The 15103-nt window shown below is 40.1% G+C and overlaps 1 protein-coding gene across 1 annotated transcript in view; it reads right to left on the reverse strand.

Moving 5' to 3' along the window:
* Positions 1-1947: 1947 nt before the first annotated feature.
* The window catches only part of EFEMP1 (EGF containing fibulin extracellular matrix protein 1), a 572290-nt gene continuing 559134 nt past the window's right edge, over positions 1948-15103 (reverse strand). The window contains exon 11 of the mRNA XM_069234365.1: positions 1948-6510. Coding sequence (XP_069090466.1) covers positions 6349-6510 — 162 coding nt within the window. The 3' untranslated portion in view covers positions 1948-6348. The remainder of the gene's footprint in view (positions 6511-15103) is intronic.

The following is a 15103-nucleotide window of genomic DNA, read 5'->3' on the forward strand; positions in this document are numbered from 1 at the left end:
AAGAGACATGCCTACCACATGTGCTGCTGCTCTCTTATCAGCTGTTTTGCATGATGCAGTCTTGGCCACACTGGAGCTCATTTCGTATTCTCTGTGGTGTTTTGTGAGGGTTTCACTAATTTGGTGCTCCTGCTCTATTGGTAAGGTTCTTTTCATATGGATAGCAGGTCTACATTCCGATGTTGCACTCAGATATCCCATGTTGTTAGTTCTGTTTCCTGGTTTGGACTTTCAGCACCATCAGCAGTCCACTCAAAAGTATCTGACAACCCCTTTCTGCTCAACCGCTGCAAGTTCTGTCATTCACCCACTTGAGAGTATTTGGCATCCCCAGATGCATCTCCCTTCTCAGGTGATGAAACACCTCTCCTTCCTCGGTGTTGCCCAGCCATGCCCCCAGTTCTGTTTGTCCCTTCCCCAGGTATAGTGTTCCCTGTGATATTAGGATCTCATTTTACAGGTCACCTTTCACACCAGGGGTGCGCGCAACCTTTTTGCACTCGCCAATAGTCTGTGGAACGATCTGACTGTCAGCAGCAAGAGTGGGGTAGGAGACAGGGGCAGCAGCAGGATAGAATGTTTCTAAAGTTGCAGGATGAGCTGACCAAAGTGAGCCTGCAGGGTGCAGTGTTCAGAGAGGCCCAATCACAGGTCTAGAGATGTATAGCTCATATAGAGTCTCCTGTCCTTCTCATCATACTGAGGCCCAACATTTCAGGGGAGCCTGATTCCTTCAGGAGGCCCGATTCAGCCCAAAGCTAAAGAATGCTTGCAAGATATGTGGACTAATGGGCCCCTCATCACTATTGATGGAGGTGGCCCTATGCTTTTGCATTATGTCACAGCAACGTCATATGTATCTTTTTTTTGTCACCCGCACCTGTTGTTCATCCTTTAAGCCACTGCATGTGAATGCTGTCTGCCATCGCTCTTGCATCTGGATCTTTTCCAGCACCCATCTTTGTATGTGGCTCGTTTTAGAGTGATCACCTCACTTATGGACCATACCTTTGTCATATGCCCCTGGGCACAGCTTCATGACTATCTCACCAAACCTTAAATGTGGATCCTTTCTTACCCTATCTATAATGCTGACCCCAAATGTAGATTCTATCCATGCCATTGCTCCTTTATGAAAATCCTACACAGATCCGCATGTAAACACAGGCACACACACTTAATTTTGAGCTCTCATGTTGCCCTCGGTAAAGAATGAGATTATTCAATTATATTTTGTCTCGAGCATTCTGTTATCTGCAGAGCTGGCTAAATAAAATGAAAGGGGAAATACAGATAACAACTCGCAATTCAAACAAGAACTGGCAAAGGCAGCAGGCTTGGTTTATAATAAAAGAGCCTCTCTAATGATTGATAAGTTTGAGTGTGGAATTTTGGGTAGGCGAGTGAGTGAATGTAAGAGTCGGTGAGCGGATAAATGGGTGCATGAATGCAAAGATGAGGAACCCAGGGAATGGATAATGTGTGACATAGTACTTGGAGGAATAGATGAATGAGTGCATGTATGGAAGCACCCATGCTTTTGAAGTCATAAGCCAGACCAACTGGCTTTGCCAAAGCTTGTTTACAGTGACCATAAGGTAGTTAGTGACCATAAGGTTAGATGTTCATATCATTTAAACATACGCATATATTACCGATCAGTTACTCTGTAGTGGCACTCTCACACATGATTTTTTGTAAACCCAGAGAACTGAAACTTACTAATTCATTCGTGAGTAGATAATTAGATCTACCTTTCATTTGTGCATACTGATACTTTTTGTCTCCTTAATACAATTATAAATTACGGTCAAGTCTCAGAATGTTAAGAAATAGATCTGAAATGGATTAGCTTCTCAAGCATGAAATAGAGAAATGTGGGAGCTCCGTAAATCCGATGTCAGGCACTGGAACATATTTCTGAAAAGAAAATCGCTAAATCTGTAGTTCTAAAGAAATAGATTTTTATTTACTAACAAACTTTCTTACAAGAAAATCGCTTTGCACATTTTAAAAAACATAATACTTTTAAAATGTTTTAAATCCATCATTTTATATTTCTATTCGAACGACTCTCAACGCTATAATAAATGCAAGTTGGTAATTCTGATGTTATATCACAAGTGGTGCTTCGACCGGCAACTTCACCTGACATGTACATATGTTTTATGCAAGTTCGTTTGACAAAAGTTTGACAACCTTGGATGAGTTTGGGGAAATTTTCTTTACAACATGTGAGTGAAAAATCCCTCAAAAAATGAGTTGTGGAGGATTAAAAACTGCAATTAAGCAGGAAATTCCTCCTGTTTGCATTTTTGCAGGAACCTTCGCTCCCAGCAAAGTCGTACAAACTCCATAAACTTTGCAACTCCACAAAGTTCTAAACTGCGGCAAAACACAGTTATAATAAAAATAATTCTACACTGCTTTACACATTAAACAGAATATTACTTTGAAAAGAGGACTCATTGATACTTCAAGTGAAAGTTCGCTCACCAGCTTAAAAACAATTAACAGAATTTAGAAATTGCTAATATATTGATTAGGGTTCACCTCTTAGTGAGATCCCCCTTCTTGATTTTGTGCTGCCCTGCTCACGTTTTCAAACGGGGCTAAAATGTGAGGTGAACCGTGGCAAAGGAGGTTGTTCTTCAAACAATTCCCCACTGCAATCTTGACACTGAAGTCTGTGAAAGCAAACAAGAAGATCTAACATACACCTTCTGTTGTGTGTTACTGATCTAGGCTGTGTAGTAGTATTCAATCTGCTATGCACTGGTTGTAACTTAGACAAATAAGAGCAGCGATCACGCCATCTGTCACAGCCAAATATTTTCCACAGAACTCTTTGAGGCAAAATACTATGTTCAAAGGATGCTAACCATACTTACTAGTTTGTAGTGCTGTATTTGCACACCGCACAGTGAATGTTTTTTTTTTTCAAACAGCTTATTCTCTGTTTTGCATAATCAAATGCAGTTCAAAGCGTATGCAGTTAGCCTCTGTGGCACCTCCCTTACATAGCAGGTAAAGGAGGTGGTTGTATGCAGCGTTTAATTTGAAAAGAAAAGAAATATGTGCAGGGTCCCCACCTAAAATATTTCTTAGGAGCCTGTCACGCCGCTAGTGCTAACGAATGCTGGAACTGCTGAAAACCAAAATTGGCTAGCTTTTGATTTAACCTTATGGTCCATTTCCATATACTTCCTCACTCTTTAATTTACTCTTTCAGGTAGTTTTTAATCCCTCCTTTCTCTATTTAACAGTGTCCTTTTATCCTTCCCTTTCTCCTTTTTGCAATTTCACTTTCTCTGGGTCAAGGTCTGAGGATCAAAAAATAAGTCCAGACCCTCAACAATGACCAACCATCAGCATAACTTAAGTGAGGGGTCAGTGAAGAAGATCCTTGAATCATGTTTGAAAGTCCCAGTGGTGGAATTAACACCATCACCGCTTCCTATGGGCCACCAGGATACAGCCATGTGTTAGATGGATGCACTTACTGCCCAATGCTAACTATGACACACATGGTGGAGAGCGGTTCTACACGCCTGTAGACAGTGGAAGTGTCTAGATCCCGATCCAGGGGTCCCCTTAGCCCTGGCTTCATAGTGATATAAGACATCACTATGACAATAGCTGTCCTTCCATTTCATCATGTTATTTATTTATTTTTTAACTTATCACCGTATCACCTAACAACATTTTTAAGTAGTGAGACTGACAGTGTGGGTTGATTAGACACAAAGCAAGCATGAGTCCTGTGCCCCAAGTAATGGAAGTCCACCATTATATATAGGTAAGTACTGGAGTGCAGGGAATTAAGATAGAGTGAGGGGAGCTGAAAAATCCTTCGATGAGAGAGTGGTCTCTGTGCTGTTTTGGGTAGACATTAAAAGTATTCTGTAACAAGTTCATTTGCCCTCAAGGAGGACGAGAGGCTTATCAAGATAATTTTTTGGGGGTCCAAGTTCTGAACACTGAGCGTTGATTGTATAATCTAGGTATTTTTTCATCCTGAGGGCGAGCAGACAGATGTGTCCAAGTATAATGCTCTGGGGTTTGAACCTTGGCTGTTATGGGCAAATATTATTTGATGATTTTCTAGACCCTTGCCCTCGGAGGCGTTTTGCTCAACACAAACAACTTTAAATTTGAGCCTTTGATCCACATAAAGCCAGTGGTGCTCTTTCAGGGCAGGCGAAGGATGATCCATCATATTTAGGTTGAGAAAGTTTCTTGATGCCTATTTCTAGTTCCACCACGACTTAATTATGTCCTCCCTCACAGCACCAATGTAGACTGAATTTGGATAAAACTCGAAAGACAAGCTATGGTGAGTTCAGGTTTATGGCTCATTTGGAGAAATTAACCAGGTAAATATCTGCCCAAAAGCTTAGCTCAGATTGTCCCTAGTTGTTACCATCGCTAAGGTCAGTCTGGCTACACAGGGTGGCGAAACTTTGACCTAGTTGACCACTAAGCTTTGGAATTCAATTCCTGTCATAATACACAAAACTTCACTTCAACCCTCACTTTATTTAGGAAAAATATCAAAACATGGCTTTGCCGAAATAAGCCATAATGTTGTAAGTGCCTATATCAGGAGGCTGTCAATTTAGTCTCATCTGTTCAAGCAAGCAGGGCACCCTTCTGAATATTTCCAGCTAGAAATTACTGCTGTTCACAACTATTGCGATCAGTTCATTAAGCAGTGGTTTATATTGAACCATACACCATGATTTTCACTTTAAATTCTGGGGTACGATTTCTTATACCTCTGACGTCCAGCTGAATGCTGAGGTGGAGCTGAAGAGCAGGTACTTCTGTCGGGTCTTGGCCTCACACAAAGCTAGTTCTCCTTAATTCAGAAAAGGAGGTATTTCAAGCATTCTGCGATCTATTCTGATGCTCTGTGCTGTTCACTAGTTAGGGATGTATCTGCATGTCATCGATACACGTCTAAAACTACACCTGATGTGGAGATGCACTTCAACCAATGGCTGTGTCTTATGATAATTAGATGCCCGTCGGTTGCCTTATGTGTCCAATAAAAAATATCTTGCCATGTGTGTAGTTTCAACGCGTGTTATAATTTAGGTACTTTTCATTGACATTAAAGTATAAAAGAAGTTGCAACACGTGTTAGTATGGTATATACTTACAGTGGTGAGTTACAGTTTTCCAACCCTGTGTGTGCATGTAGGCATTGCATAAAAAAGGTGACATTATTTTTTAAAACTGTAATATTTTACCTCGTGGAAGCAGGCACATCACCACAATAGTTACGAAGTTCATCAAGTGTGCTTCCCCACACTTCTTAAGTATTTGACAGTATTTGTAACTGTGTGGGCAATACGTGCTTCGATTTCTGCCAAAGCCAAAGGAGTGCAGTGGTGGCCGAATTTGTATTGTTGTTATCAATTTTCCACAACCTGTCAGAATTCACATATGCATAACTTGCATACATTCCACACACCTACATATGCATATCACACTTGTGTGCACACATTACATGTCTATTCGCCTTTTTGAAAAATTTGGCAAATGTCTTACAAAGTAAATACAACAGTAGTTTCCTACAATTATATACTTTGACTTCATTTTTATCGAAGCACGTTCTGTGGCTTTTAATTCTACCGTGAAAGCAGATCAAAATGTGAACAGAAATATAATTTCATATTGACGTGAATGCTCGTGAAGGTTACCACAAATGGGACCTTTTGTGCGACTAGGATCATGGTATGTGTGACAAAACATGAGATGTCCAACTACTTTGAACAAAGCACTACAGAAAAACACATTTGGTCTCCTCTTCTCTGCCAAAGCTCTACAAATGTGTAAGCATGTTCTCCAACCAACTATTCAATACATGTCGCTGCCAAGCAATAAATGCACATTCGTTATCTTTACATAATGTAAAAAACTTGTGGGGTGCATGAAATTGTGTAATTTTTGCGAAATTTTCGGAAATTCCCAAAAAATGTTGTTTAACTTCATGAAATTATGCTTTAGAGAAAAATGGAATTTGATGGTATCTCACGTGACATTTTTTAATGCAAAATTGCACAATGACACATTTTGAGAAATTTCGCAAATTTGATGAAATGCAAGATTCTGGAATTTTGAAAATGTTGTTGTTATAATTTAAGTTAAACACATGCCTTTTTTACATTATACGAAGTAGTAAGTTGCTTTGAAAATTGAAATGCTGACGTGAATATTGCTGACACAGAAGTCATAGATATTTCTGATATAAAAGAAAAATCTATAAATAACTTGACAAGTGCTTTATGTTTGATCTTGTTCTTTGGTTGCTCCAGGTTCAACGTGATTTGGTTACATTCACTAAAAGGGGTACGGTCCCACGACGATCGTTAACCTCAGCAAGGAGCTTGAACGATAGTTCACAAGGGGATTGACGGTCACCATCTCCAGATCCACAATGTGCTCTCTTGGCCCCGAGAGAGGCTTTACCATGACGAGCATAGCGCTTAGTCCGCTCGTGTGCTGAAAGAAGAAGAACAGACTGCTCTTATCAAGAATAAACTGATTTCGGACTAAAGCAGCAAAATAGACATTATTGGTTCAAAAATACCATAGAAGTACTTTGACAAGCTTTATTATTATTATAGTATTAGGACCTCCAGTAACTATATTGATTCTTAAAGGCTCGCGCGGGTATCCGGGCCAAAAATGATGGTTAAGGCCTTAAATGATGGTCAATGTACCAGAACATACAATGAACTAAAGAACCAAGGGTAGAATGTTTTAAATTAAAAAGGTGGAATTGTAAACATTGGTATATTGAAGCGGACAATCACTAACTGTTGTTATTGGCCTTCTGCCACACCATTGTCTACCATGAAGTTTCCAATATATTAATATTCTATTTCAGCCAAAAGCAAACCCATCTGCACCTGGACGTTACCAGCCGCCAGCCACTATTCCCTACTTCACCCAGGTTTCTTCAGGGACATTGAATACTCTCCCTAAGGTATGTTTGTTGACACCTGTTTTCATACAGTGACCTCAACTAATGATTATGTACTCTAATAACTTTTCCTTTGCAGAGCCAATTAATATGCCAATTTAAGAGAGGAAGGTATGTTCCAGATCCAATTATGCATTCTCTTTAACCAATATGATATTTTTAAAAGTCCTTATCAGCGACAAACTACTCTGCCAAAATTAATTCTGTGCAGTGGCTGTTCTGCCATTAAACTGTTTTGAGATCTAGGACATGTGAGACTTTCTACCTGGACATCTGTTGTCTTTTTTAAACTTGCTCAATGTCTTTTTGGGGCCACTTTTGAATGAATGAATGCACCTAAACTGCTCAATACTTTGGTACAACAGGGAATACAGCGTGGGTTGGGGTGCACTTGGGGAGGGGGAGGCGGGGGGGCATGTCCATAATTTTTAAGTCCTCACTAGCACTGAACAAAATCAATGTCAAATTCCCATCTAAAGGAGAAAGTCTGGCTTGCCAATGCGGTCAGGGGGCCTTTTCCGAGAAATATTCTTTTGATTTATCAACCTCATCAAAACCTGGTGGAAGCTACGCCAGCCTTAGTAGCCAGCCAACACGGGAAATCTCCCTTTGGAGTTTGAATAAGCAGTTATTCTGGGGGACCTTAGTCTTTGGTTATGTGCAGCTGATCTACAGGCAGCAAGTTTCCTGGAAGTCTTAGCAATTTTCAATCTCACACTACGTAACCGTTTCTCTTCCGACATAAAGGGCAATTTACTTAATGCTATCTTCTCCCCTCAAGTCAGAAGCTGGCAAGTTGGTCCCTATCTTACATTACCCTGGGCTGATCTCAGAGGTATCTTTTTTTCCAGCCATATAACGAAAAGCAGACCTAATACAGAATCGAATAGAGTAACTAACATATGGCAATAGAACTCTTTTATATCATAACTTTAGGTGATGAGTCAAAGGTAGAAGTGCAACATTTTTCATAGAAGTAAGATATCTGATCCAGTCCAACTGAAGCCCCACTTTACCTAAGTAAATAACTGGACCAAATGGTGCTGTAACAACTTCGTCAGCATTTCTAATTAATATGAGAAATAGTGCTGGTTTACGCCCAAAGTACAGGTAGAACTAAGGTTTAAGTGTGCTCAGCAACTGTGGTGTGAGCCGTGACAATAAGATAAGATAAAAGCACAAACAATGTGAATATAGTCCCAGTGAAAAACCCATTCTCTTTCCCCTGTACATCACTGTGTTTGCTTGTTCAGGTAATATGGATGGCAAATTCCTCTAAAGGAAAATAAGATGGAATCTGACCACATTTTGTTACATCACCTGAGGATCTGGCTTAAATAGTGTCAAATTCACTCAGTGGGGAGAAAAGTGTGGATTTAGTTGTTAGAAAAAAGACAGCTGTTCATGTTTAGGCTGGCAGTGACGTCTAGCCAGGCTGCTCATGGATATTCTAAGTAGCTGCCCAGCAGTCAATTGGAATGGTCAACCAAACACAATGGTTCCTTGGTTAGATCATTATAACTGGCTGCTAGCAACCATTCAGAGTAGCACAGGCTAGACGAACCATTCCCTTCGCAGACTGTGATTGGCTAGTTGAGACAGCAGTTTGTGGTGGCTTGTGACCTGCTGCAAAATACCACCATGTTTCTTTCTCTGTCCACATTTGCAGAAGCAAATCCCAGAAATTCCAGATTAGTCTGCCAATTTTCTTCTTGCAAACAATCTCAAATGTGTTTAAGGAGTGTTCTGCCCCCATTGAGTTTGGCTTCCCCACCCGTTACTGTGATGTTTTATCCTGATGAAGTAAAATTAGACAAAGTCTATAGTGAAGCATCCTGTAGCTGTGGAGTACCGCCTACATGAAATGAATGGACAAATTTGCCATTCCAGCACTCGGTAAGCAACACTAACCCAGGAGCTCATGAATTCCTGGTCAGAATTCTATCATGATACTCCTTCAAAATATTCAGTTGCCAATATGATGATATACAATTTAACAAAAGCATGCAAAAATCTCTATTCTTTAATTTATTTCTGGATATCGTACCAGACTTAAAACACAACCCAAAATAACTACAATTAATAGAATGCTTAAAACAGTAAAATGAATAACAGCAATGATTTAAAATAAACAAAACTCAAGAAAATTAGGGGTGGGAGTAACTTGCATAATTTGCTGGAGCCTAATTACTTGAAAGTACAGCAAAATGAGACAAATTTGGAATGAATTATGCAATAAGCATAGCCTTGCATTTAGCTCTATTTTCTTAGCACGAAATGCTCCCTTGGGTCCAAAATGAACCAGAGGATCAATTTTGCACTAAGAAAATAGTGGTAAATGCAACAGAACAGGAGCAGCAGAAGACAGCAGTCACTAGTGCTCTGTTCCTGTGCTGGCATTTTTGTCCCAAATTACTCCAAATCACTCCAACTGATGCAATAATGTAATTTTCAGTAATTTTGCATCACAAGAGTAAAGGAAAATTATTCTAATTACTCCCGCATAACTCAAATTTCGCCCAGACCTAAAGAAAATATGGTTTGAAGAAGCATACACTGTGGGATATAGCATGCATTAAGTGAAATAGGGGATGAGTTTCACTTCACTGTGTGGGCAATGGCACCAGATGATTAGTACAATTTTAGTCAAACTATATCCAAGTGAGAGAAGACTTACCAATTAAGAATAATGATTATGGAATAAGCAGTGGGTGAGATGGGTGTCAACAATAAGGGGAAAGAGCTGTACATGTTCTACTGAGTAGAAGAAAAATATCAATTGAAGAGAAAATCAAAGAAAATGCTTACAAAGCACATATTACTACAACAATCACTTATTAAGTAAAATAAATTACATAACATACATATAATTGTACTGGCAATACTATTGTTAATGTAAAGTACTGCAGGACATTATTATTTAAGCAACATTATGTATTTCATATTATGACAAACAAAAATAAAGGTGAGGTTTGTAGAAGGAACCAGCCTAGGGTGCATGCTTCTAGGCACCGCGCCTAAAATGAAGTCTATGGACCTGTTTATGAGTGTAGGGGCCTGATTTAGGGAAAGTGGCAATGCACTGTGTGCAGCACCACTTTCCTCACGCCCTTTAGCACCCCCCAATGCCACAATGTGTGCGCTGTTTAAAATACTGCACACCATGGCGGTAGTAAGGGAACTAGCATCAAAATGTTTGATGCTAGTTTGGAGCTTTGCAGGATAAATGTAAAAAATGTTGATGCTAATCCTGCAGAGCCCATTGAGGCCCATTGTAAACAATGGTGTGCCTCCTTTTAACGCCTGCTCTGAGCAGGCGTTATAAGTGCAGAAAGAAATGACACAAAGAAATCTCTTAGATTCCATTTCTTCGGCCCCCCCTAATGGGGGAAACACACCCTTTGCATACATTATGCCCGGCACATGAATAATGTAGCGCAAAGGGTTACAAAGTGGCGCAATGCATGCATTGCGCCACTTTGTAAATTTGGCGTGGTGATTTTGGCCTCGTTCAGCCACATTAGTATTAAAACAAAAATGAAGCTAATGTGGAGCAAGGAGGTGCTAGGGGCTGTTAAATCTGCCCCTAGGTGTTTCCAGCTCCTGCACAAACCCCTGGGCAAATTTCAACAGTCCAAACCTGCTGGAATTTAACAGATGAGAAGTGTACAGTATTTACTGGGCCAGGCTGATTTTGGTACCTTAAACACCAAAATATGCATCTCATTTCCTGTAAACCTGGAATAGGCGTTATTTATCAAACCTGATAAATATCTTATTCCATGGTATCGTTATTTATCAGATGCAATAAGCGGCACTTACTTCAGTCTCGGATTCAGGCCACGTGTTGGAAATGGATACCAACAACGATGGCGACAGGTATCTAGTTTGCATTGTTGCAAAGACAATTTGGGATACGAACTCTGAAATGTAGGCTGAGAAATAAGCTTAATAATCGGGAAAAGCCTGAATTGCAGGATACAAACCGTACACAAAACTAGAACGCATAATTATGCTCCCAAAACGTTATATAACACAAAACTTTAAAAGGGACCAACGAAGTGATTGAAAGGAAACTGATTTAAGGTAAATAATCCAGCCATTGCTAGTAATTAAATCCTCATTATTTCCCATTTGTGTTTTCTTTCTCTCTACACTTTTCCCTTTGCTCCACCCCAATTTCTTAATGCCGTTTAACCCTTATTCATACTGGGGGTAGTTACAATCTTGCTGTAGTGAGTATGCTTTAAATCGCCTGACCTTTTCCACTTAATTTTTTTTCCACTAAAAGGTTTAGTTCTGAGCATGCTCTGGACAGCTATTATATAGAACAGTATGTTAACAATGCTTTACTATTTGCACTTTTCATGTGTTCCATGAACCTTTTGTAAAGTCTGTACTTTTTATCTTTAACAGATAAGATAACTATGCCTGAAACGGATTTTGCACTTTTTGTCCTCATGATAATGTACTGCCCAATGCACAAAAGTAACCTATGTGCTGAGATTTTCACACATGTAGATTTACGCCTAGTAGAGGGAATACCTGCCTCTATCCCCTTATGTGATAAGTTAGTTACTGACAGTAACTTTGGTGTATATAGGTATATTTCTGCCAAGTGGAGTTCTCCGTCTTTACAGGTGTATTTAGGCATATATCTGCCAAGTATAATTCTATGGAGATTAAGCAGAGAGTTCGACCTGTGCTATGAATAACTACAAACTGAAAATAACTGGGAAACAGACACACCTGACAATCATCACAAATGGAAACACATGAATGAAGTCCATGTGCTGGCCTTTGCCCTGATACCCTTGTTCTTCGAGATATTGTGGAGCCAAACATTAGTTACAGGTTTGTTGTGTGTCTTATGTGGGTAATTTCGGGACATACAATATGCTATGATTTGCCTTACAGCGTTGTGCACAGTAGTGTTAATCGTGGGTTGGGTCGTGTGTTTGTATAATTCGTAAAACATTTCCATATTTTGTAAATTTCAAAGCTTCGTTTACATTTTTACAATATGATGTGTATAGGTGTGTGCAACATCTAAAGTTACATGGATATTTGTAAAATTCTTTTTTCGTTTACTTTTTAATACTGTTAATATTTTTACAATGTGATTTGTATAGATGATGCAATGTTTAAAGATGAATGACAATTTTTTTGACATTAATTATATTTTTTTATTTTTAATATTTTCAAAATGTTTACTGTGGGGTCTGCGATGTGTAAAGTTATATATTCCTCTGTTTATGTGTTTTTCATCTTGGCATTTCTGTTATTAATGCTGTACCTGTGAGGACTGTAATGCATGTCTTAGTTAAAGGCTCGGATGGAACAGACGTGGGCCATTTTGGGCTCTAGTACAACTTGTTCAACTGGAGTAAATGAGGGGGGGACATATGCAAATTGCAAGTGACAACCTTTTGCAGGTTTGTTTTAATAGCAATATGTCTCTCCCCATGCCCTTGCTACATTCCTATTCTCCCGCCCACTTTGTAGTACATTTTCACAATTTTTCAGACACTCTCCCTTAGCACGTTCTCATTTGCACATAAAACGTGTATTACATGTGGTTATTTCTATACTCGTTTGGTGAAGAACACTGCCCGTTAAAGATAGGACCTATGAAAGCCCTTAAATTTGAGAACCTTAACACCCTTATCTTTGAGAAACACATTTATTAGTATAAGAACTGGCACTACAGGAGTACTACTATAAATACTTGTAAATTCCTTGGCGAATTGTGTTTTGGATTATATGACCAGTCAAACGATGTTGATGTACTGTATACCCCAGACTAATTTAAGGAGATAATTAAAAAATAAAGGCTCAAAACAAAAAGGCCCTCATTATCAGTGGTATAATTTACCCGAGAGTCCATTGACTGCAGATCTGATAATTCCAGGCCTGGAGACTCTGGACCTCGTTTCAATGTGTGTGGATTGTTTCCCAGTAAAACTGCTGCATGGAAAGGGCAAGCCCCAACCCAACCACTGCAGTGCCTTGTGGAGCAAAGCCACCTCTACTACCCTAACCCTGCCCTGCCAAGGCTTACCCTCATACCCTCTCCCCATTACCTCAACCCCTTAACTCCCACTTGTACTCATGCACAAATTTTCTGCCTGCTTTGTACAGGGAGATAGAGTAAGCACATGGTTATCTGATCCGGAATTGAGGAAAAACGTCCTAAAAATGATCAGGAATTTCTAGATCCATATGTCCATTCTGAGGGCAAATTTGGTATTTATAATTGCGAGGTTATGCGCGGGGATAAAGTTGAAGTTGGAGATTCTAGCCTTCAGTCATGATCCTACCAAAAGTGGGCAAATCCTAAATGAGGGCCATAGGCTTTGCTGCCAGCCGGTGTGATGTAGTTGAAAATCCTCCTGAATTTCCAGGAGGAAGCCACATAAACTAATGGGACAAAGAATGTTTAATCTGGCTCGTTGTTCTAAGTTTCATAGAAACTTTTTCCAGTGGTACAATCCTTCAGTGTGGCATGGCTAGATGCTGTGGCAAGGCAGAACTCATTTTTGCAGTCCAGGGTTAGCACAGAACATCAAGCTCAAAAGCTCCAACTGGAATGAACCTGGGAAAAAGTGTCTTTTATACACTTGGCATCTTGTCTCAGTATTCTAGAAGTCCAAAATGTCTAAGTCTCAACTTTACCAAGGGATGAAAAACTTCTTTGTAGATTCTCAAAATGGCCTCAGACTTTAAGGAGTCGTCTTGGTGTACCAGGTCACAGATGTCAGGATGAGACAGGTCTCAACCATTTTGTCAGGGTCTAGTGGCCCCTAGTTAGTCTTTGTCAGTGCAGCATACTCTGTTTCTTGGGACACTCACTTTTCCCAGTTCTGGGACAAATAGTCTATAGAAGTAGGCATTCCTGGATACATTATATAGCATCTTAAGTCTTTCAGGAGGCCAGGGACTAGCTCTCCTGGCTGTGTACAGAACTTAAAAGCATCTATTTAAATGAGAGCTGAATCCACTCAATCCATTTATAACAGGGATGGGGGAAAGGAAAAACTCTTTCCATTCCCCTGTGTCTGTTTTCCCCCCAAACCACCCCATGAGAAGGACTCAGTTTGAAGGTCCTCTCCGATAGACGCACTGTAAGCAAATGGCTTCCAGCGCGTCCCAGGAGCATTTGATGACGTCGGCGGGCTGTGAGTTGGACGAGACATGAATTTCCCTCACAACTAAGATCCTGCTAGCAATGAAAATGTGTTCCAGATCACCTGTCTTCTACAGAAGGCAGGCAATTATAATTAGAAGACAGGCACTCTTGAATAACACTCTTAGAACAGACGGGTCAGCCCAACTCTGGATTTAGGAGGCACTTGCCAAATGTGTGAGGTAGTGGTATCAGGTTAGCCTACATAATTAAGCATTCTGGCCTGAACTTATGTTAAAGTGGCGCAGCGCGGTGTTGCGCTACAAATAGCAGCACCGTGCTGCACCACTTTAGAAATGCAGAGGTTCGCCATATTTAGAGGAATACGGCACACCCCTGCGTTTCCCCCCTGCAACCTCTTTTTTTTTTAAGGCCCTGGGACGAAGCCACCAACACGCTTGGGACTTTTTTTCTTTGTTATTTTTTGTGTTGGGGCACCCCCTTTGGCAAGGATCGCCCCCTTTTTTGTGTTGGGGGGGCCACAGAACTGTTGCCCTTGGAGGCAGATCAGCCTATTTTTTTACACTCATCTGCCCCCAAGGGGGGCATAATCCACTTAGGCACCAGGGAAAATTTCGAAATGCTTGGTGGCGGGGTGTTTGCCCAATGAGAAAGTATTCACATTTGTGATTATAACAGTTTATTTCTCCTTTTTGTTCTCGTTCAAAGTTTTTGCTTCCTTGGCTGTGGCTACGTGCAGTTGTAGCAGTGGTTGACCTGTGGTGTGCGTAGTTGCATGTTTTACATAAGTAAAAACTATTTACTCCAAAGGAGTATTGTTGCCATGCATGAATGACATGTTTGTAGGTGGTGTACTAAATGCAGTATTGTGAGTGAAATTGTCCTTAGATTTGTGCACAATGATATTTGTGTCATCATATCTAATTTGCTTTTCTTTTTTCTTTTTAGTGGAATATCATTGG

This window comes from Pleurodeles waltl, chromosome 5 (genome assembly GCF_031143425.1).
Source record: "Pleurodeles waltl isolate 20211129_DDA chromosome 5, aPleWal1.hap1.20221129, whole genome shotgun sequence".
In the NCBI taxonomy this organism is placed as follows: Eukaryota; Metazoa; Chordata; class Amphibia; order Caudata; family Salamandridae; genus Pleurodeles; species Pleurodeles waltl.